Source organism: Saccostrea cucullata, unplaced genomic scaffold, assembly GCF_032062105.1.
Source record: "Saccostrea cucullata isolate Sc308-1 unplaced genomic scaffold, CSIRO_AGI_Scuc_v1 ctg501, whole genome shotgun sequence".
Lineage (NCBI taxonomy): Eukaryota > Metazoa > Mollusca > Bivalvia > Ostreida > Ostreidae > Saccostrea > Saccostrea cuccullata.
In genome coordinates, this window is record NW_026935502.1 from 127,671 (window position 1) to 153,252 (window position 25,582).

General features: G+C 33.7%; 2 protein-coding genes across 3 annotated transcripts; both read right to left on the bottom strand.

Moving 5' to 3' along the window:
• Window positions 1-505: 505 nt before the first annotated feature.
• Window positions 506-15,644, bottom strand: LOC134243022 (uncharacterized). 2 transcript variants are annotated; one of them, XM_062725230.1, is made up of 2 exons: window positions 14,603-15,644; window positions 506-3,148 (listed from the first exon to the last, which is right to left on the bottom strand). In XM_062725230.1, exon 2 carries the CDS (start codon window positions 3,113-3,115, stop codon window positions 1,904-1,906), a length of 1,212 nt encoding a protein of 403 aa, XP_062581214.1. In that variant the 5' UTR covers window positions 3,116-3,148; window positions 14,603-15,644; the 3' UTR covers window positions 506-1,903. The 2 variants fall into 2 exon arrangements, with proteins under 2 accessions (XP_062581214.1, XP_062581215.1); XM_062725231.1 differs by lacking the exon at window positions 14,603-15,644 and adding an exon at window positions 4,570-4,793.
• Window positions 15,645-17,087: 1,443 nt separating this feature from the next.
• Window positions 17,088-25,566, bottom strand: LOC134243025 (mediator of RNA polymerase II transcription subunit 27-like). Its single transcript, XM_062725237.1, has 9 exons — window positions 25,354-25,566; window positions 22,337-22,487; window positions 21,933-22,066; window positions 21,086-21,179; window positions 20,448-20,555; window positions 19,570-19,611; window positions 19,399-19,455; window positions 17,885-17,911; window positions 17,088-17,399 (listed from the first exon to the last, which is right to left on the bottom strand). Exons 1-9 carry the CDS (start codon window positions 25,542-25,544, stop codon window positions 17,265-17,267), a joined length of 939 nt encoding a protein of 312 aa, XP_062581221.1. The 5' UTR covers window positions 25,545-25,566; the 3' UTR covers window positions 17,088-17,264.
• Window positions 25,567-25,582: the final 16 nt, after the last annotated feature.

A 25,582-nucleotide genomic window follows, 5' to 3' on the forward strand; every position in this document is an offset into this window, starting at 1 on the left:
CCACCATGAAGATTTTCTCAATTGATAACATTCTAAATTAATGAAAATTTGAGTGTTGGGCTAAAAAAAAGGACATTGCCACACTAATGAATAAAATTTCGATCAAAATGGGTCCATTAATTATTCGCTTATCTCAAATCCTGATTCGGAGAAAAGTCCAAGTATTAATTTGAATATGAACCAGAGTATTTTCTCCATGAATTGCCTTTAAACAAAAAATAAAAAACAAAAACCAACACACAAACAAATAAACAAACAAACAAACAAACAAAAAACCCCCAAATAATAAACATCATCTTAAACCCTTTAAAAAAACTATTACTTTACTAAGATATCATTTTCGGATTTCTGATGATGTTTATTTGAAGGTCTTCTGTTTGATAATGATTAATGTTCGTTTTAGAAAACATGTATTAACATCAATAATAAAAATACTCCAAATGTAAGATAACCATAAATTTTACATTTTTAAAACTTATTTTTTTCTTATGACATATAAAATAAGTTAGACATAAATAGGTTTATTATCCTCTTCATAACATTGTTTGGAGGTGACATATAATTTGATATAAAGAAACCTTGCTTCTCCTTTAATGCCATTTGAGTTCACATGTGACACGGACGCAGTACACATCTTCGTTCATTTTAAAAGTATATAAAGAAGCTCTATGTCAATTGAATTATTTTTTGTGCTACGAAGTATCATTGCATTGGTTATAATGAAAAACTACATTGATCTCCCGCCACTGGGTCGTGGAATGTCCCTTACATATCAAATGACGTGTATACTAAAATGGCTTTTTAGCATAACAATCAACAAAATGATTAATTTATTTTATACGTGTTTAATAAATGCATTGCGTTTTTATTTACAAATATAAACATTGGTTATTGTCATTTGTACTGCTATAAATAAATCCTATAATTTAAGGGGTGTTAAGAAACTTCGTTCCATGATGGAATATTTTCAAAAATATCAAAGTAGTGCTAAACTAAAGAGATGAATTTTTAAGTCTGAGAAAATCACAACAGTGTGCTTTAGATTTATAGCAATTCATTTCTAGCAGGAAATTATATGATTTTTCTTCCATATGAAAATATATATATAACATCCTTAAAGCACCCGAGTGATAGAAATACTGGTCATTTTGAGGGAAAATAAAGGATAATTTACTTTTATTATTTCTTCTAATCATAGCTTATCTTGCATCAGACAAGCTGATGAGCGTAGGTATAAGAACGATAGATCACTTAAACAAAAGAATAGGTCTGTCATTTTATTTTTTTTTTTACAGATTTGATAATTTTTGCATAGTGTTTGAAAGGATGTTTTGACCTGTGTGCTTAGTATATGTCACAAATATGCGTCATCCCTAATTTTTCTGAACAGACATCATCTGTTTTAATACCTTCCCTCCCCTTATTGGTTCAACAAAAGACAGTTAAAACCTTATCAGTAGTAAGAATGGATTCTGTAAACATGAAATATTACAAATTTTAAATATCTTCTCATCGTATTTCTTGTCAAAAATAAAAGAAAAATGTGGAACGAACTTTCTTATCACCCTTTATGTATTTCATGCATCCATCATCAGTTCTCCATAAATCTCTGTGTAACATTAATGTAACCTTCACCTGGGGATCCCTGAACGTTTTCTTTTCTTTGAATCCCGTTCATCCTCGTAATATCCATAATTATTTTCCCGTGTGTCCTTTTCAATTTTTCCCGTGTTTCCCTCTAAACTTCTTTCCTAAATCCCTTCACATAATGAATAACCCTGTATATTTAAGAAATATGATCTATTTAGGGTATACACTGTATACCCAATCGCAATAATCACATCTCACAATGAAAGTGTGTACACATATCACTCCTATCCTATAATGTCCTCAGTCATTTGTTTTATGTAATGAGATTCGACCTCGTGTCCTGTCGTTTGAGCATTTGGAACAGTTTTAGTTGGTCCTTGGCCAGTGTGTTAACCCCAGAGAGGTCCAGCATCTCGTCAGGGATCCGCAGGTACCGACACTTGTTCAAGTCCTTCCAGAGTTCCCAGATCTTGGCCTTATACTCCTCCTCGCTCCTGAAGGTCTTGTCCAGTGTGATTCTGTTGGGTAAAAGTCTATATTTCATCCCTTTCTTCACACTTCCGGTCGTGCTCATGCCATCTTCTTTATCATCCTCTGTTGGCGGAAGCTTAACAACTGGGGGAGGATTTGACCAGTCAGGGACGGGGTTTTCCTTAAAGTAAGTGTCTAGTCTTTTCATGAAGTCTTTCTTTCTCTCTTCCAATTCACCGAATCTCTCGTGTTCCTCCATTATCATCTCCTGTCGCCTTTCCTCCATTAGGTCATCTCCTAGGTTACTATCTATGTCATCCGTCAGACCGGATATCCGCTCTTGCGTCCTCGGTGGAGGAAGAAACTCTTTTTCTACCGCAGTATGAGAAGAATAAGGAGAGTGAGTTGGATTGGGATTAATCCGCGGAGTATGTGACTGAGGTCCAAGCACTAACTGAGAAGTGGCAGGGCGTTTTGTTTTGTGAGGTTTAGAGTTCGAACCACTCTCCACAAAGGCACTGAGTGGTCTGATCGTCGTCGTTCCATTAAAGTCTGCGGAATTCCGTCTCTTGGTCGTGTTTGGTTCGGGGGCGTCAATGAACACACCTGTTACAGAGTTACTGCGTCGGAGATTATTGTTAGCGGTCACTGGTCTGTTAATCGTTTCATTGCTGCCTTTGTGAGATGACAGTGTTATGGAGGTATTTGCCCGCGTTGGCCCTTGAATCTTTAGTCTTTTTGCGGCACCAGCGATTTTTATTGCACTTCCGAGATTTACGGTATTCAGCGGTTTAATTTTTCCCTCGGCCTCCAGTTGCTTCATCTCGTTTATTTCGTCCACTGAGAGATAGGAACGAATCCTAGACACTTTGTCCTTGAGTCGTTTATAGTTGACCTTGACGATCCTGTGGTCTAACTGCAGAAGCTTCATGGAGTAGGATCGCTCCAGATTCAGGGTCTGCATGCTTTTCTCCAGACACCGGTCCTCTTTCATGTTGTAGGTCACCGCCGCCATCTCCTTGTCTCGCCTCATCTTTCGCGTTCCTCCTGGCATTGTGAGCGCTGGAGAGATGATCAGTTAACAGTCCTGTAAAAAGGCGGGAACGAATTACATCAAAAACGCAGAAAATTTTGTCATTTTCGTGGGGGAAAAGCGTATTAAAAGACAAGCAAAGAAAGACTCAGAGAGAAATTAAATAAGTACATGAATACTAATTAGGAGAAATCCGAAAAATGAACAAAATGTATCGCTCTCTAGTGAGGTCTAAATGTAGAAGAAATGATCAATAGTGTAAGAAATTAACCCGCCAACAACTTCATTTCAAGAATCATTCCTACTTCAGTCGATAAGAAAAAGTTAATATGCTGAAGACTGAGAGCGGAATTCGATTTTTGCTTCCTTGAAATCAATCTGACATCCATTTACCTTAACAATCTATTTAAAATCAAACAATGTACTATTTTCGATAAGCTGAAAAACAAAAGTACTTGAAAAAAAAAAATGAATAAAGTTACATCAAGTCCTGAACCATCAATGTCTCTAGGTATTTGCTTTACCGTAATCTAGTAGTTAACGCGCCGGAGTATTCAAATAAAAACAAAGACCAGTGATACGCTCTTATTAGCTGAGATCCGAGTATATAATGATATCCATTTATATCTGTATATTGACTTATACTTTGCACGAATCGATCTAAAATATACAGAATTAGAAACCAAAGAATTCAAAAAACAAGGACCATGTAGAAACCATCGATAATTATTAAAGTACAAGGCACTCGGGGCCGAAATCTATATACCGGTCAGTAAAGTTTGTCATTTCACTTTCTAAAGACAATGGCCAATAAGATGGAGTGCGTCAGGGGATTGATTCTGAAGGAATTGACAAAAACCAACACTGACGAAGGCAGTGATGTACACAACTAGATAGAGATGGGTCACTGGTCCTAAGCCGACTAATCAATGAGTGCTGATTAATGTCGATTGGTATGGGGGTTTTATAATACATACGGAAAAAACATCAATGCCTTTTAGTACTAGTTACAATTTGGAAAGGATAAAATATATGTTATCAAATATTTTTAAAGGAAATTTTAGCAAAGACGTGTTTGTGTGGGTGTTTTACCATTATGATCATGTTTTTACTTTTTCCAAATTGTCCTGAAATCCAAATAAAGAGCTTTTCTTCGCAATAAGAGTCAATTTTAGTACAATGTACCATTCACTTGGTGCACAACTTCATGTATTTACCAAAACGGTTACGTACGTTTGTAATATACAATATGTACAAATAATAGTGTTTTCGATAACTCAAAATTACTAAAATTAAAAACATTTTTCAATAAAACTAATAATAAAAATGTGTTTCTTGAAAATGACCATTAAGGGGATCTTTAGAACCAACAATTGTTTCTAAAGATGCCTTAGTGGTAATTTTCAAGAAAGATAGCACACAGAGATATGAATATTTTAACCAAATTTTCCGAAATGTACTTAAAAAATCCTTACCGCCTCTGCTTTCATTTTATCCAAACATATTTGATGTACGTAAAAAAATCCTCCATTACAAATCATTTTTTAAAAATGTATTTTTCTTATTTACTGGACAAATCAATACATCAGCGAAGAACACCTTGTGCGATTCACCGCTAATCCCGGACCCAGAACAATGCTGCTATTAACTTCCCTAAAGAATTGGTCAATATTACCTAATTAAAGGACAATTTGCTTTTATATAAACGAGGTTTCCACTAAACAAATCGTTTTAATGGGAAATCAGGGTTAAAAGCCGCATAGGTCTTTTTCTTCTTGCGGGAAGCGTGAAAGGCAGTCACAAAACACCCTCACTACTTACTATATAACGTAACTAAATCGAGTTTCTGGCTGATCGAAGCTGAACACCGTATGACAAAGAAAGCGATGTTTCACGGCTTGTAATTCATCATAATGAAATTTAGATTTTAAATATTTAAAAAAATAAATCTAGACCTTGTCAATCTGTTATCGACCATCTATACAGTATGAAACATGAGCTGCTTGAGGGAGAGAGAAAAAACGGTCATCGGTGTACAATTTACAGCACGTCTTTTTAATTAGTATACTGTCTAGATTTTGATTTCATCCACCCACTTATTGATTTTTAGATAAAAAAGAAAATCAATTGTAATTTCGTGAAACTTGATACGGCATTTTCGTTTCTGCGATAAGACCAAGAAATTATCAATTTTCTGCTGAAACAAATAAATATTGCACTATTTTCTTTCTTAACATACCGCGCGCCGTACAATTAGACTAATGTCTGACTTTACGTACGGTTATTCAAATAATCTGTTTAATACATACATGTATACCTGACCTTACCCAAGGTAATGTTACGCAATTAGTTTTAGACCTGGTTATACCATACAATCTGTTATCTGTTTTTTGTGGAATTCGTTTAATATCTGACTTTACGTACGGTTATATTGTACAGTCTGTTTTATAGTGTGTGACTGTTCGTTAATATCTGACTTTATGTACGGTAATATTGTACAGTCTGTTTCATAGTTTGAGGCTGTTCGTTAATATCTGACTTTACCTACGATTATATTGTACAGTCTTTTTATAGTGTGATACTGTTCTTTAATACCCAGCTTTATTTTCGGTTATATTGTACAGTCTGTTTTATAAAGTGTGGCTTTTCGTTAATGTCTGCCTTTACGTACGGTTATACTGCACAGTCTGTTTTTATAGTTCGAGGCTTTTCGTTAATATCTGATTTTACGTACGGTTATATTGTACAGTCTGTTTTATAGTGTGAGGTTGTTCATTAATATCTGACTTTACGTACGGTTATATTGTACAGTCTGTTTCAAAGTGTGTGTATGGAACGCCATAGCTGCCTTAAGGTATGGTACATTATGTTACATGGTGTGTTCTATATAATAAAGGGTTGAATCAATATAATAAATGGTCACTACACCTTGTTAAAGGGTTAAGCGCACATAATACATGGTGTATTTAATATAATAAAGGGGTGACTTTATGTTAAATATCACCACTCCTTGTTATACGGTGAAAGATACATTGTAAATAGTGTGTATAATATATAAAGTGTGTCTGTTTACTATGTTAAATGGTCACCTCTTAGTACTGTGAAAGATTCAAAATAAATGGTGCATTTTATAATACAGAGTTGGTTTAATATATCAATGGTCGACGCTACTTGTTATAGGGTGAAGTATACAAATTAAATGGTGCATTCGATATAATAACGGGTCGGTTTAATATAACAACGGGTCGGTTTGATATGTTAAATGGTCGCCGCTACTTGTTATAGGGTGAAGTATACAAATTAAATCTGTTCGGTTAAATATAACAACGGGTCGGTTTGTGTGACTGTTCGTGAAGCATAAAAATTGAATGGTGCACGATTAATACGGGTAGAATTAATATGTTAAATGTGTTACTTATTTGTTAAAATATACATATACAAATTAAATTGTATTCAATGTTAAATAGTGTTTGTCATGTTAAATGATCTGCTACCTTTTATAGGGTTATACCAGTATACAAAAAAGGTTAAAGATGTGTCAAATTGTGTAGCTACATTGTATAATTTTACAAAGTTTCAAAAGAAAAAAAGCAAACAATAAAAATAGAGAAAAATAAACAAGCAAACAACCCCCACCCCCATCACATTTCAGAATTAGTAAAATTAATGTGAAACAATAAAATATCAAGCTATCTGTAAGCCTGTTACGACGGGGAAATATCGATTTGATTTAATATTGAAATTGAAATTTTTCGTTAATATAGTTTTTGTTGCAGCTTGATTGAACGTATTTAATGTGTTTAATTAAGAATATTTCTGTACAGTCAAATCCACCAATAGTTTGTAAATTTTAGCCTGTAAATTATTACGCCTTTGAATTTTAACCCCCCCCCCTCCGTTTAAAAACTGGGCCTATCATAGTATCGTAACAAGTTAAAAGCGTTATGTCGTTTAGGCATACCTTCTCCAAATTCCACATATAATTCAAATGACAAAAAAGTGTAAATAAAACTTTGGAGATGTATGGTCTTTCTATAAACAGTTTTATACAATTTTACAATATAAAGGAATAATATCTTAACAGAGGAGGTTAAATTACAAAATAAGTGACTGCGATGTTCCTCAAAATATTAAACATTTACGGCAAAAAGAGATGTAACACTCATGCGAGGGTTTTTGTGCCCCCCCCCCGGAAATAGTTTTTTTTTTTACATTTGAAAAACAGTTTTGTTTTTTTGCTTGTTATGTCAGGAATAATGTTTCTTTTACTGGAATGGACCCCTACCATGGGAAAAAAATCCTGGACCGGATCCGCGCCTGACACTTAGCTCTCCCTCCCTTAATACCATTATTAGCCCTTTTTATATGGTACTTGATAGTGATAAACATTTAAAAATACGAGATATTTTTATTCCATAAGCCAGTTCTACAAAGGATAAGTACATCCAATCTTCTTTGTAAAATTTCATCCGGATTACTCATTCTTAATTTCCTTCTTCCTTTTTTTTAATCCTTTTTTTTTTTTTTTTTTTTTACATTTTTACAAAAAAAAAATGAATTAGTAAAACAAGAAGTAACAACAAAGATAATAAATTAATAAAATATTAGAATCAAATTGGAAAAAAACAATTACGGATTTATATAAGAATACTAAAGGAGAACTGTGTCATTGATACTCTTAACACCAGTTAATTAATTTATCAGCTAATATTTAATGTGCGTTTTTTGAAACCATGTTAAATTAGCTGAACAATGATAATTGTACTCAAGATGCATTTTTAATGTGTTGTAAATATTTATTATAATGTGCCTTTTATCCTATTACAAGTAGCAATAACCATTTAACATGGTAAACCAACCATTTACTTTGTAGGACACATACTTATCTGCCATTGACTCTAAAAACAAGTTTACCATTTAACATATTACACTCGTTGTTATATTAAACCGACCCGTTATGTTATATCAAACCGACCCGTTGTTATATTAAACCGACCCGTTGTTATATCAAACCGACCCGTTGTTATATTAAACCGACTCGTTATTATATCAAACCGACCCGTTATTATATTAAACCGACCCGTTGTTATATCAAACCAACCCGTTGTTATATCAAAGTCGTTGTTATATTGACGTTGTTATATCAAACCGATCCCGTTGTTATATTAAACCGACTTGTTATTATATAGACTGCACCATTTAATTTGTATACTTCACCCTATAACAAGTAGCGGCGACCATTTAACATATCAAACCAACCCGTTGTTATATTAAACCGACCCGTTATTATATTGAATGCACCATTTAATTTGTACACTTCACCCCATAGGAAGTAGCAACGACCATTTAACATAGTAAACCGATCCTTTATTATATCGAATGCACCATTTATTCACCTATCACCCTATAAAAGGTAGCAGTGACCATATAACACATTTATCCTTTATTATATTAAACACACATTTATAATGTATCTTTCACCGTTAACAAGGAGTGGTGACCATTTAACATAAAGAACCGACCCTTTATTTGTTACACACCATGTATTATGTGCGCTTAACCCTTTAACAAGGAGTGGTGACCATTTATTATATTGATTCAACCCTTTCTTTTGAACACACCATTAACACAATACCTTAAGGCAGCTATGGCGTTCCATATGTGTGACTGTTCGTTAATATTTGACTTTACGTACGGTTATATTGTATATACAGTCTGTTTTATAGAGTGTGACTTTTCGTTAATATCTGACTTTACGTACAGTTATATTGTACAGTCTGTTTTATAGTGTGTGACTGTTCGTTAACATCGGACTTTACGTTCGGTTATATTGTACAGTCTGTTTCATAGTATGTGACTGTTCGTTAATATATCTGACTTTACGTACGGTTATATTGTACAGTCTGTTTAATAGTGTGAGACTGTTCGTTAATATCTGACTTTACGTACGGTTATATTGTACAGTTTGATTTATAGTGTGTGACTGTTTGTTAATATCGGACTTTACATACGGTTATATTGTACAGTCTGTTTAATAGTGTGAGACTGTTCGTTAATATCTGACTTTACGTACGGTTATATTGTACAGTCTGTTTAAGAGTGTGAGACTGTTTGTTAACATCTGACTTAAGGTACGGTTATATTGTACAGTCTGTTATATAGTGTGAGACTGTTTGTTAACATCTGACTTAACGTACGGTTATATTGTACAGTCTGTTTTATAGTGTGAGGCTGTGCGTTAATATCTGACTTTACTTACGGTTATATTGTACAGTCTGTTTTATAGTGTGAGACTGTTCGTTAATATCTTATTTTACGTGCGGTTATATTGTATAGTCTGTTGGCTATTTGATCTTTCGTATGACTATACTGTACAGTCACTGTACAGTAATTTAGTGGTGTTAGATTGTACAATTTAATTTACAATATAACACTACTAGAATCAGTGAACAAACTGGCAGTATAACCGTAAGTATAGCCAGATAAACGTACGTAAGTCACATATCAGACTAATTGAATTAGTCTAATATCTGACCTTACATTCGGTTTTACGATCTTATCATGACTTTCTGTTTTGGATTAGAGGATTATTCGTCAGCTGTTTTTGTCAGAGTTAGACCTTCGTTTTGTTTAAACATTTCAGAACAAATAAAAAAAAATTCCCACACATTCCTTTATCATACTGGTATTACAGGAACACTTTTAAAAAACTCCTAGATTTTCCTACTCAGATAGATATGCGATAAATATTCTTGCAAATTTAAACTTCATACTTGCAATGTTGTATCGAAGAAAAGCAATAGGTCAGGGGAGATTTCTATTGACAAGGTCTGTTTCGTGAGGTTTCCAGTTACTTTTGTAACTTTAAATTAATTCTACAGACATACCTAACATGCAGGTGTTAAAAGAAAAATATTAAGGAACAAAAAAGTAAACACATGGTTAGACACTCACTCCTCTGAAGGACGAGTGGAACTTTATAAATATAAGATTTGGAGAATTAAAATAAGAACTGCTTACCCGTGACGTACTTAACAACTTTCTAGCTTTTTTAGTACAGAATGCCTACCATCACTTCATGTTGAATTAATGGACAGAAATACACGAAGTCAATATATTCCGAAACACGCATCTGATACAAAACCTATTGAATTTCAACTTTGCATATTTAAATCAATTAATTTTTCTTACTGCAATAGATATTTAAGAATATCTCTAAAAATTAAATTCCTCCCCATGCATGAAATATACGTTGTCAAAGTTATGCTCAAGTAAGTCGTATGTACTTTGTTTAGAGTACAGTTGTCCATTTAATAAACTTGGGGAAATTGGATCCAGACTTAAAAAGAAAAAATGAAAATTATACGTACTCTTTAAACACGTAATTAAAAAATACAATTCTACTTGCTCGAACAAGTATTGTTATTTAAACTACTTGTGCTACTGGAGCAAAATATCAAAATTAAAAGGGAGTCCGAGTAGAAAAATTAATTAGAAGTGTATCATATTACTTTTGGTTATTTATTTAGTGACAATATTGTCACATCGGTATGCATGTGGAACCAAACCCTGTTATGATTCATTCTCGATCTCTGTTCTTAAAAAGAAAAGACTTTTAATTGTGTGCTTTGCAGGTTTTCGGAAGATATTTTTTTCTTAATTTTATTTTTGCATTTTAACGACAGAACAATATTCTGGATGTATATCAAATAGCACAAAGAATGTTAGACATTCAAACATTGAAAAAGGTCCTCAACATTAGTTTGCATTTTGTTTGTTATGTCCTTTTGTGTGTATGCTCTAACCAAAAAAAAAAATGCCCAAATGGAGTGAGGAGTGATTTCAATTTCGCTTTGCTAATTACCACAATACTTTAAAACTCCCTTTTAAAACCAAGACTTTATTTATTTAACGAACCAAAATGGTAAAAGACTCACCAGAAAGTATTTACTTTAAAGACAAAGAGAACGCCATATAGGCCACTTAGGGTACTTTGAACAGATATTGACCCCCTAAGAACAGATATAGCCGGGATATGAGAGCCACTGTCAATAACTGAGTTCGTTCCTCCTGCTCATAATTTATATCGTCTTCCTTTATTGCACACTTTGGCGAGATAAAAAATAATGAGCAGTAATTATTTCCAGAATTTCCAAGTGTTGACGTATTAAGGCCCACTTTCTTCCAGGGAACAGGTCCGAAAGCAAGAAAATCAATCGTCCTTGGTGCATGATACTTAGATTCTTTTATTTAAAAAAAAAGCTGCTCAAAATGTTTACATTTTTTGAAATCTAACTCAAATAATTGTGAAAGCCAATTTCCTAAAAAGACAATGGCAAAGATGGATTTCATATAGAGAAATATGAAGCACTTTATTTTAAAATGACGTGTTTTATAAGTGAACAGCCTTTTGAATAAATTTGTATCATTGAAATGCCAGCATCCGCCTCATTGGACCTACATATGACACATAGAAAAAAAATATTTATAATGTGTACATCAAGTGATTTCAAATTATGCTACCTGTATATTGTTATCAAAACAAACGACTTGATTTCTTAAAAAAATTGGAGATAGAATGATTCATTATGAAAAGGACACTTTTTTTTTCTAAGTGCGAAGTTAAACAGTAAATACACTGTATATAGATGCATAAGAATTAAGACCCCCCCAAGTGGATCTTTGGCAACAATAATTTAACGCTGTTATGGGAATTCCATTTTAATTAACCGAACATTTATATATAACAATCTTTCGAGTGTCAGGTACTGTCCATTTTCTTTTTTTTTTTTTTTTTTTTTGTTTTATCACCGCCATAAAAATTATTAGCTACAGAACTGTAGCTCTCCGAAAGGAAATATATTGACAGACCGGAGAGCTACAGTGCCACCCATTAAAAAACTATATTTATTGCGAACAAAAAAGTACGCTGTTTCTCGATTTATTTCTCCATGTTTTTTTTTTTCAAATTGGCACATTAAAATGTTACTAACCGTGTGATCCTTACATATTCTTTCACTAATTCCACAAACAAAACATTCCTTATAATTGTTGTTAATACCCCCCCCCCCCCCGGCCCTGATATTGAGATGATAGAAAATTTTGTCCATTTATATACTGTCATTTTTTTTGCAAGATAGTTCAGTCTAACACGCTTCGTGCAGTTGTCAATTACGAAATTACTTGATTCAAAACTAAGGAATTTTTTGAAATCTAGCTTTTTTGCAACTGAGGTAAGAATTTGGGAGAATTAATCCAGAACCAAGCGCAAATTTTTATGCGCAATAAATATAGTTTTTCTTCAATGGGTGGCACTGTGCCTCTCCGGTCTGTCAATATATTTTTTTTTTCGTAGAGTTACAGCTCTGCAGCTAAAAAATTATGTGTTAAAAATATCAACGGATAAATTACAGCATTTCGCTGTGGAAAATGGAATTCGTTATTTTCGTTCCATCTTTTACGGCATGTAGTCTCTTCGTTCTACAGCCTTTTGTTATCTTCTCACAACTCAGAAAGTTACAGTCAAATTTTAAATTTTATACAATTTACAAAACGTCAAAAAATTGTGTTAAAATCTAAAAAGAACTCAAAATATGCAAAATCACCCCCCCAAATGCATTCTGATGTTTGCCTGTCATTGAAATTTAAAATACAAGAAAAGAAAAGGAGATAAAGATGATGGAAACATTTTAATAAATATTAAGATTAAATAATCGACCCCCCCCCCAAAAAAAAAATCACTGACTTACACGCCAAAAAAATAAAAATACATGTACAATCAATTTAGAAGCAGAGAAAATAAATAAAACTGAATGAGGCAGCAGGAATAAATAACCGTTAAAAACGGGATCATTAAATGTGCCTGACCCATTTCAATATTATAAAGCAATGGCAACTTACCCAAAAAGCAACTCTTTCCAAAAATATATCTATTTTGAAAACATCAAGACTTTTATGCTTTACTTTCGAAATGACAAATTTTAAATCCCCAATTTGATTGGGCGTCGTGATGTACGACTCCTGAAAGCCCAACCAAAATATTGACCCATGTTGAGCTGCTTAGCCCAAAAGTGACGTTATTCATTAGTGTCGTAAACTAAGATTGGATTGAAATAATATTTTTCCTAATTTCAAACCCAGTATTCATTTCATTTTACTCTAAAATGTAACAACAACATCCCAAGACGACCGGAGAGGGTTCGGGGTATTATTTCGTGGAACAAGTTACATTTTGTTTATTTTGTACTTTGGTATAAATATTTTTGCTATTGTAAATCAGAGTAAAAGAATTTAGAACAAATACTTAAAGGTACAATGTGCCTCCTTGGGTATCAATAATGTCAAATGGACATTTGTTTGTTTTCATGTCAAGAAGCGTGATACCCTCTCCGAGTTGATGTATTCCCTTTTGAATTGAATCTTGAACTTTTTCATGGAGTAGAAAGCTAAACGTCGGAGATTAGCGATGTTTATTTCATACAAATATATATCTTATTTATTTCACTATGACTGAAGTGCGACAATTTTCAATGACCTATAAATTCAATGTTTCAATATCCGGCACACGAAACGATTTGAAAGTATATGAATCAAAAGAAATTTTCTCTTTGCAAAAACAAGTCATTATCATGTTACGTCCAAGATCTTCACCTACTCATATTTTTAAAATGCAAACCTATATTCTTGCATCGAAACCCTATCACTTATTTCAATGATGCATATTTCCACCCTGGATATCTCGAATATTTTCCTGGTACCATTGTGTTCGAAATAACAAGAATGAACTGTATTTAATTTTATACGCATACATTGTATACTATAGTATTTAATTTTGCACTAGGCCTATATCATTATCATGTTAATACTTTGAAAGCAGCAAATTATATACAATAAACAGAATTATCCTGATTTATCCAAGTGTCTGTTGATCACGAGGGAAGTCAGTATCGAGGATCCCCGCCCGGGATTAACGGCATAATCCCGTATGATAGGTCCCCTAAGAAGCACCCAGGCCTGACACCCATTGACTTGAGCTTCTAAATTTCGTTATTTCACCTGGCAAAACCTGACACTTGTGTCATTATGATATCAAGCTAAAACTACCTTTAATTCAATAAAACCCCGTTAAGAGCATTACCATTTCTGAATTTTCATATAGCACCCGTCAAACTGGTCCAGATTTTCCGATGTTTGCGTATTTTAGAACAAAATCTGGATGTAACATTCATTATCGTATTTACTATACTAACTATACACATGTTCATCTTTCGTAACGCAAAACAAGGAATACAAGATTTTTCTTACGTACGTAACAGTAATTAGAACATAATTAGAACATAGTAAAGGGATGTTTTAATCCATTTATGTGTACTTCACTATGAGACTAAAATACAGTTTCAGAAACAATCTACAGTACAAATACATCGTAAAACTTCCGTTCATTCTATTAATCAAATCAGTAATTTACTGGTAATTTCAATTAGAAAATATAACAATAAGAGTGTTTACCTATGATGATTCCGTTGTCATACACTTTATATCCGACATCTCTTCTCGTTAATTCTAGACGTCAAGAAGTTGTCTTTGGGCTTATTGAACGTTATGGCTACCGTATTGTTGTCTGACGGGCGAGAAATCCCGTCTATTTCTTCATTTATAAATTGACATAAGGGCTTACTCTATTACACCTTGGCAAACACCAGAGGGTGCTGAAAAAGTCCTGGTATTACGTCCAATTCGGTAACGTGTCCTCTTCGTTTTGTTTGAAGACACTTGACCAAAGGTACACGTGATCAGTGAGATTAAACACACACAACAAAAATATATTTCGAATGAGTTGTGTATCTTTTTCTCCGTTGTGTTGAAGGTATGTTAATGTTATCGCAGTCCTTCAAAAATTTAAAAATTATTAAGTAAACGGTTTTTCGATCGCTCTGGGTCTTAGACAATTTGGAAGCAATTAAGTTTCTAGGCAACAATAAGACACTCGTCTCGCCACTTAAAGACACATGGGAGTGAGGAACCCCCCTTAAAAGTTAAACATCGCCCTATTTACAAGAGATCAATATCTCGATAAGGAAAAAAAATTAATCTTAGAGAATTTCTCGTCTCATGAATGTAACTTAGTTACTTTGTGGCTTATTTTCTCGAGTTTTTTTAATCAGAGGTTTAAAATTCAAATCCAATTATCTGTGCGTTTTAAATTGCAACAATTGAAGGGTGTCTAGAGACAGTGTAATTTATTGTTAAAGGTATAAACTGACTACCTTCCTTCCCGGGAAGATTGCAAGATAATTTTTACATGGTTGATACCCCCTCTGGTTTTAATTCACCTGTCATGAACAAACTTGCACCGAATTTAAATGAAAACATCCACAACTCGGGCGATTATTTTGACATTTCTTACTTTATGACCAGTAAGGTATTTAAAACAGAAAAAAAATCTGTGAATGGGATGAATCAAAACAAATGAAATGTCTTTTAGAAAGTGATTTCATTCCTGGGCGCGGTGTCAGGTTCATATTATGACATTAATTAGACATTTTCACTCGTAAGGAGTGTACATATTGCATTAATAAGTAAAGTACGTAATGTCACGAAGCTGTACAGATTAGACTTCGATTAAATACTCTAAATAGCGTTTTAACACCAGGACTTTCATTACAAACATGGAAACTCCTATGGATTGAATTTGGCTATTCTTTTTAATTTTTCCACAGTGACTGTGTTTTTTTTAACAAATGAATTTCAAATGGAGGATCCAAGAACAAGATCTCACCCAGTAATTCTTTTAGATAATACTTATTATGGCACCGACCTACACCCAGTGTCATGTGAACAATTTAGAATCTACATTATATCAGAAAGCTTTAAGGTTGTCCGATCCTCAGCCAGGAAGGATAACTCCAAAAATTCATATTTAATTTAATTTTGTGGCCAAGTGGTTTTTGAAAGGAGAGTTTAAACTTTTTCTCCTTATATTTCAATGTAAAAATTAGATTCCCCACAACCTACCCTGGGGTCATGAATTTGAACAATTTAGAATCTACACTACCCCAGGATAAAATTTAAAGCTTGGATTCTCTATTGCCCCCTCCCCCCCCCCTCCCAAGGGAATCATGTTTTGAACATAAAAATCTACACTACTGCAGGAGGCTTCCACTTAAGTTTCAGTTTTTCTGGGTTTAGTGGTTTTTGAGATATTTTTAAAGATCCAACTCTTTTTTTTTTAAACATTTCTTCATTATCTCTTTCCTTCCTAAAGAGTTTGGCCCTTCATTTTAATAATTCAAACTCATTGTCACCCAAGGATGCTTTGTACCAACTCTCCTTAAAATTGGCTTAGTGGCTCTTGAGAAGAAGCTGAATGTGAAAATTTTACAGATGGATGGGCAGTGCTCACCTGAGTTGAAAGCTAAAGTGAGCTTAATAGGCATTAGGCTGGTAAACACCCTAGGGCTCCAAAAGGTTAAGGGCAAAAGAGGGTGGGTGGGTTGAAAGCTTCAAACTTTTAGGATTTTTAAAATAACTATTTGCAAATTACTTACTTTTTCCTAATCTAATCTTACATAGTTCTTGTAACAAGAAAATGAAGTAATAGTTATAGAAAATAATTTTTATCGAGATTTTTTTCTCTCAGAAAAGGTTTGCTTCTCATCATTTCATAAATTTCAATAATGAGAACTTAATATGAATACTCAATTCACAAACTGAACAAGATTTCTTAATATTTAAAGCTAAAGGCCTTGTTCCCCCATCTGGTTTTTAGTTTTTGTTTTGAAGAGAGGTGATAATGGTTGCAACACTGAGAAAGAAAACATATATATATACATAATGTTAATGTATACTAAGTTTATACATGTATGACCCTGACATTGCATAATACAGTCACAATGTGCAGATTGTAACATTTGCTGTGGCACTAAAAGTTGTCATAAATGCAAGAAGTAGTCACTCATTAGGGACATTATTCCATTTCTGTTATTTATACTTTCCCACAACTGACTAAACATTCTCAGATTTCTGCAGCACAATAGACTCCTTTAGGATTTTTTCAGAAGATATCTTGGGTTTCCTCATGAGGAATGATGCAGATATCTCCTGATATCATCCCAGAGTTAAGAGGTTCTGTAGATATCTTGAGATATCCCCCCGCTGAGGGGTCCTGATATCACTGACGACATCCATCGTGCAGAGGCTGGGAGGAGCGTGTGTCCCTCCATATTGGGGGTAGGAATCCCTGGAGATATTTACCACACTTAGAACATGGCGCTGAGAATAAGGTCTTGTAATTATTTAACCAAATCTGAAAGCAAAGGAACCAAATGTGGGCAACTTATTTAATATGACAGCATATACATGTACAAGGGATGTTCTAGGAATGAACAAACTTTTAATATATTTCATAAATTACCTGACTATTGAAATTGTTCTTTTTTTTGGGGACATTGTGTGCAAATATTCTTTCGTTAATATGGGGTTGTAATTGCATAATATACAAATATAAAAGACATGTATAATAGGTGTTAAACTTCAGCGAGTGAAGCACCACAAATTTTTCACTGCAAGAAATAGCAATGCCATTGATATTTTATTTGTACATGTATCATTTTACTGTTCATGAAATTCACAATTTAAAAAAAAAAAGGCAGCCTTATTCAACATAACTATGCACTTGGTTATTTTATTTAATACCAAGGAGCAGAGAAGAAGAATTTCAAAGAAATAATGCATTTTCACTATATAATCTATTTAGCCCCATCCTAGCACTAGAACCCCTGACCCAGGGACCATGAATTTCACAATTTTGGTAGAGGACTCAATGCCGATTACAATTATACCAACAGTTTGACTGCTTCATGTCAAGGACTAAAGAAGAAGATTTTAAAGATTGCATTCATTTTAATGGTTTTGGCCCCACCTCCAGGCCCCAGGGGGGCAGGGACCATGAAATTCACAATTTTTGTTCCCCTCTAACAGTGTTTGAAATAACCATGCGCCCGACCGCCCGAGACGCATAAATTTTGTCACAGACGGACAAATTTCCATGTATAGACGCCCGGCTGGACGTGTATATTTTCAATATAAATTAAAATTTAGATATTTGATAAACCTCTCTAAGATCAACTAATATCACTGGCTTCAAAGAGTTACAAGCAGTAATATCGTAATATTGTGAGTACCTCTCAGTTATTTAACATACTACCGCTCTTTTGAGGGGGAGTCAAGAAAGCTCTTAACCTCGTGCGATTACTGGTGCACATGGCATTGTTTACAGGAGTGACAATCGAATGATTCGAACAGTTTTACGCTGAAAGTACAATGTATTGCCAAGAATTTACCTCCAAATAGTAGATTGTCTAATAAGGAAAGTTTGGAAAAAAAAATTTCAGCTTTACAATATACAATGTGTCAATTTTCAATGAATATTTAGCAAGAAGAGCCAGATTAGTTAAAATATCATTAAAAATGTCACATTTTAGGAATAGCTCCTGTCAAAAATCAAAAATTTATAAGGCTGGTTCAGCGATTAATTGTTAAGCAAGGTATTCCATTAGGATTTTTTTACTTTTCTGTCCTAATAAATTCTACAATGATCGATCTTGCATTGTATTCAATAGCACATTTGCCCCATCCAAAAGACGTTTCTTATCTCCATCGCGAAAGAGTTTCGCTAAGTTTAGTAATCGCGATATCAAGTAATCCAATATATAGTGAGCTGGCCCAATTTACAATACTGTAACATTTTGAAAGACAATTGCTTTTTTTCGGGCTAGTACATTTTTGACAGGGCTGACATCTTCCACTTGCAATCAGCCCTGCATGTCTAGCTAATTTTACAGAGAGTTTCTAACACTGCCTCTAACCATAGATGCTATATGTCAAAATTGGTTGAAATTGGTCAAGCGGTTTCAGAGAAGACGCTGAAAATGTTCAAATGTTAATGCACGATGAATGACAAACACCGACTGATAAAACTGATAGCAATAGGTCAATATCATACAGGCATGTGTTACAAGCAACTTCCATTAAATATTGTCAGACCTGACATTGTCATTATGGAATTATCATTCAATACTATACTAAAGGTGTATAACTCCTCTTCACTCAAGAAAAGAGTTGGAATGATGGAAAGACAAACAAATGTTTGTTACACTAGGATAGTGAAACAGTAAAACAGCTAGGACTAAAGAATTTAAGAATTAAAATGAAAGATACAGTCCCATTTTAAAAATCAAATTAAGGAATGTTTAAAAAGTTTTTATTTGTACATTACATTCATGCCAACAGTTTGCCTGCTTGACATCTGGGAGTTGGGGATGGCAGAAATGTATGGTGGCTGCAGTTACTAAATCTGTCACCTGTTACATAAATCAGAAATATTTGGTTATTTTTTTTTGTACCTCTATAAAAATAATGTATAATGATGTACATTTACTTCAACTGAACTTTAACCAAAATTTACACAAACTTACCTTATTGAAAACTTGATATCTGGATTTGGACCATATATCAGGCTAAAGGTAAAGGAAATAAAAATTAAATAAGTAACTATAAAACGGTATCAACACAGAAATCATACTCGGTCTTCGCAAAAAAGAAAACTCGCCACAGGACATTCGGACAGACAGTTAACACAATCTCACAGTTATATAAACGAATATTTCACCGGTCCAAAACTTTTATCATATAATGATCATGACGATGTTACTTCATAGCATATACCCGGTAAATCAAAAACAGATAACACATTAAAAGATTAAACTGAAATGTTTCTTTTTCTTATCCTGGTACTGTTCCATCGAAATATTTTAAGATATTGTGGCTATAAAGTAGGTTTTAAAACAATCACAGTCCACTTAACGTTTTTAATAATGTGTTTTGTTATTAATTAAAGCATCTATATGATGAAATAGAACTATATAATTTAAAACCCGACCAAAACAAACCTACAGTTCAATGGTTATCTACATTTTATTTATGATCCATGAGTTCACATGGCATAATATATCATGGTGATTTTCACCTGTTTTGTCCTTACGGACCGGTGCTTCACACATTAAATATTAAACTGAAATTTATATAATGTGTGTTAGAAGTCTATTTCACATCATACACTTAATTCACTCTATATTAAATAAGAAGTTATTGATCTATTGTACAATCCCTCTATGAAGACATGCTTTTGCAAAGGTTGCTTTATATTCTGCGGCATTTTAAGCACAATAGGTTAGTTTTCTCCCACTCAGTTTTACAAACTCATAAATGTAAACTAAACTTACTGGATGAATTACTTGTACTAATGTTGAATTACATCATCCCCTTTTATTAGATGATACAGTCCCGTACTCACCCGCCCATCGTCCGTTAAGAAGTCCTCATTATAGGCCTTGATAGATACGTACTCTATCAAAAGTCCCCTCAACACTATCACTGCCTTCAATGTCTTGGCCAGGGTTATCTACAAGCATTTAAAATCAGGTATTGGTTTTTGGACATCTTGATTTGGTTTTAAATAAAATGAATTTAACAAGTTCAACTTTTGAATAAAACTTTTATGTTAAACATACATCAAAAGTTAATTAGACATTATACATGTTAATTAGTTTAATATATTTCACAATTAATGACACAATGCATTCTGCAACGTGTAATAATTCAATGTTCATCTATGGATAAATAAATGTAATTAATGGTCAATCACAGAGTCAAACTAGTGTCCAAAGAAAATTTTATCAATGTAGAACAGTTCTTTTTGACATTGGTCTAATCAGTGATACAGACTTGATACCTACCTGTAGGACTGTACTATTTCCCTACCTGTACAACTGTACTATTTCCCATGGGTCTAATCCGTGATACAGACTTGATATCTACCTGTAGGACTGTACTATTTCCCATGGGTCTAATCAGTGATACAGACTATTTCCCTACCTGTAGGACTGTACTATTTCCCATGGGTCTAATCAGTGATACAGACTTGATACCTACCTGTAGGACTGTACTATTTCCCATGGGTCTAATCAGTGATACAGACATGTCTGGATAGCTCCTGTCGACTGTTGTAACCAATTGCTGGATATTTCTGCAATCAAATCATTTGTACATTATCATAATCAAATTTGGGAATAAAACAAAAGTCCAAGGGCCACAGTGCTCCCCTGAGTTACTATGGCCATTTTTTCTTTATCAAAAGTTTCTTTTTCCTACATATTCCTATGTATGTTTGATTCCCCATTGTAGCTTCACCCTGTCATAGGGGTCAATTACGAAAATTATGATTTTGCGGTTTGTGAAGAAAAGAGTTTAATAAAAGATTTTCTATGTATATCTTTGAAAAGCTTTGACTGCCCAAAGTGGCCCAACTCTACCTTCGATATCAAAAAGCTTAGATCCTTCCTGTCCTTGCAGTTCTTAAAAAGATTTTTAAATGACACCAATCAAATTTGTTTTTCTTAATTATCTCCTCTTAAAAAAGGATGTATCCGTTCTTTCGAACAAATATGAATTCCCTTCACCCAATGTTACTCTTGGTCATGTTTGGTTAAAAACATTGGTTCTGGAGATAAAGATGAAATTATAACAAGTTTACAACAATGATGAGAACAGCAAACACCAAACAGAGCTTAATTTAGCGTTTGGCTCAGGTGAACTAAAAATGGGATGATATTTATTCCTTTAATAATGGGTCACATTATGGTATTGGAAGCTAAATCCCTCATATCGGCCTCGGTGTACTTACATGTTTTCCGGTACACCGTGAATGGTGGGCTCTGGTTGTTGTACTTGAACGTTTTCCGGTGCGCGGTGTATGGTGGGCTCTGGTTGTTGTACTTACATGTTTTCCGGTACGCGGTGTATGGTGGGCTCTGGTCGCCTCATACGCTTGGACTGGCCCGCAGGACCCTGATTTGTTCTCTTTAGCTGATTGGTTCCTAAAAATTGTGCTGAGTAATCCCCAAGTTTGTGTACCTAATAAATAGAAAAAAAAATCATGAATATCTAGGAAACTAAATCATGCACATCATAAATTAACAAAGAAAAAAACCATTGAGACAAGTTATAATAACTTTTTATAGAAACATTTGTAAGATTTTAATAAAGAATGTAAATTTCACTGTTGTTTTGTAGTGCCTAAAATGTTCCTTGCTCACCTACCTTAATATCAGACATTAATTTTAAGGGTGTCATGTGCCCCATGACTTTGCAATTGTTGCCGAACACAGCAGACCCAAGTCTCACCTTGTTGGTCCATTTGTGAGTGTGATGTAGCTGGGTAGCGATGCCTGATTTATCTGTGGCGGGGTCCAGCCCCAGGAGACCAGTGCTGTTCAGTAATAGTGGAGGGATGTTTGTTGTGCTGTGAATATTGGGGGCCAACTTTTCCAAATCTCTGAAAAAAAAAAACAATGTTAAATGATTTTTGAAACAAGTTGGAAAAAAACAGAATAAAATCACAGGAGTGCGTGTACCTTTCAATTTTACCGAAATTTTCGGTAGTAAAAAAATATGTAATACATATGTAATATTAAGATTGATGACTCTCAAATGCATTAAAAAAACATATGCTTGCGTTAAAAAGGGAACAGCTTAAAATTTAGAATGCTGATGGAGGTGTTGTCACAATGATCGATTTATAATCGATGATCGGTCGGAAAGGCTGTCGATTTTAGACAATCGATTGGAGATTTTAACAATCGGTATATTTCAGCACATATCTTTTTTTTTTTTTTTACATTTTTCTCACTTTTATTTCAAGAACAGGCTCTTGTTATCAAAATATATATCTTTCAAGAGTTGTCCTTTACTATTTTAGAATACATGTACTTAAAATCTGTTTAAAGTAAATCAAAAGATAATGATATTTGTATTTCTTAACTGAAGAAACTAAACTACTTGTTTAAATAATATACAATTATGGACTCTTTTGGTGTTGAAAATGGTTTGTTATTCACCAGAAAAATATTCATATTGACCGAGGCGAAACCGAGGTCAATATGGATATTTTTCTGGTGAATAACAAACCATATTCAACACCAAAAGAGTCCATAACTGTTTTATTATATAGTCCAAATTTGAATAAATAATAAGACATTGAGGGCTGAATGACGACACCATTTTCATTAACGAACCTCTGTCGTTGAAAAAAAAATGTCCAGATTACAGTTTGTCAACATAAACTCCATGTTTTCCTTTCCGAGTTTTGCTGTGTAAAACGTCCAAATGTAAAAATAATCCTGCAATTGGTTTTTATAATATTTTTCCTGCTAAGATACGTAGCTCGCTATGGCCTTTGCAACCACTGTTTACAACGTTGTTTGAGGTTTTGATTGTCACGTCACAATGCTGCTGCACGCGCAGTGACCCTCCGGTGGATATGGCCTCAAATCCAGTGAATATATAGTGTTATGAACTGTTTGCACTTGTATAAATTATATAGGGAATATAAATAGACTATATAATAAAATATATTAATTTTCAGTATTTGGGGGAATTCACCTGTCATTTCATACAGAATCACAAGGAATTTGCAATATTAAATGTCTTATAACAGTTTAAAAAATTAATTCCATATACATTTTAGATGATCATGTAAATTAAAACCTGATCTGTCAATGCTTACTTTTCCCAGGCCAAGTAATTCCTAATCATGCAAAAATCTGTATTACTGAAATCGTTAATCAAACTGCATATATACCATACATGTTAACCTACTGTGATGAAAAATAGGGAGATTCAGACGTCAAAAGCGGTAGCATTGCGCGCGCGTTGTTTTACGCTAGGATTTATAACGATAATATATATATTTCATGTAATATATAATGCATGTATGGCCTTAAATAAAAACTACAATAATTAATTGCAAAGAAGTAGACAAAAACACCTTCAAATATTTTTCAAGCTCATCATTTTGCTTTGATTGGCTGTGTATTCTGATATAGCCTAGAAGCAATAATTCTGAATGTTCATTCAGTTGTAAAACACAACAAATGATGACATGGTTTAATCTAGATATAAATCTAGTTTCTATCTTTCGTTAATTAAATCAGATTTCCCGCGATCGGATGATCGAAAACGAAAGTAGAGATGTGCCTCATGGCTTAGTCAATAGAGTGATTCTATTGACTTTATTGATAAAATTGTGAGCTCCTGTGCTTTTGTAGACGATGTCAAACGTTTTCATCCAATTCTAAAATGTTTTATCTCTTTTTTTATGGCATAGTGTTGACGAAATTTATCGTAACCAATGTAATCATTTGTAATCTTGTGCTGTTGTCATTGTCAAATACATGCTTTGAAATTTATGTATATAACGGTACAAAAAAAGCGTTTGTATGCTTCCGGGTCAAATAACGCGATATCTAACGAGATTTTATGAGGAGTGGCTTCAAAAATGGATACCCAAGCGAACCAAAAATACTTTTGACAAAACTTTTGTAGAAAAGCGGTAGATTTACGAATAAAATCGGTAGGCGGGAGATGGAATGAAAAAGCGGTAGACTCCCGCCTAAATCGGTAGAGTTAACATGTATGTATATACTGTTTTTAGAATTTTGATCTATGCAATGCACCTTTACTTACATTATTTAACAATAAAATTCTAATTTTTATAAAAAATCTAATGCCTATTTTATGCAAAGGGTTACCGATTCGATTATTGGCCGATGATCAATCGGTTTGGGTGAATTGGGTCAACCGATGTTACCGATTAATCGATTCTGAGTTTCAACCGATTTGACAACACTAGCTGATGGTTGGTGGTGAAAACAATTGGTCATCTACTGGTCGAACAAACAGTCCAAGGAACTAGAAAAAGTCACTATCTGATATTCTTACCATATCAATGCTGAAATAGAAGATCTGTTCAGAACCTCCAGCTCTGAACAACTTACTCTGCAAACTAAGATACCAACAGTGACCTGCATCATCATGTATATAGTTTCTTTACCAATTAAATTAACATTTGTATTGGATTGTGGCAAGAATACACAATGTAGTTAAAGTTAAAGGAGTCTAATTTTTTGAGAATTTTAACCAGAGACATATAATATGTCTCTTTTTAACTAAAGGATCTATAAACATTGTAAGTTATTTTTTTTATTACATGGGAGAGGGTATCCACGCCTCAAGTGCATGTGTTTTATATTATTTAACTACACATATTGTCTATCTTTAAGATTAATGTCTTATTATTATGTGATAAGTTTTTTTTTTTTTCGAATAAATTAGGCCGAGGAAATTCAAAATGTAAACATTACCCCAGATTGTCATTTACAGCTGTGAGAGACTTCTGAAGCTTATTTAGCAGCGCTTTCTCGTCTCCTGTCGGTGCTTGAAAGCCATCAGAAAGGTCTGTAAATACTTTAGAGACGCTGGCCCTGAGTTTTTGTGTTAATTTAATCGCTTGTGTCAACTTCTCGATTTGCGTGTCCAATCTGTTGTCCGCCATTTTTTTTTGAACACTCGGAATACATCTAGGTTCGACAT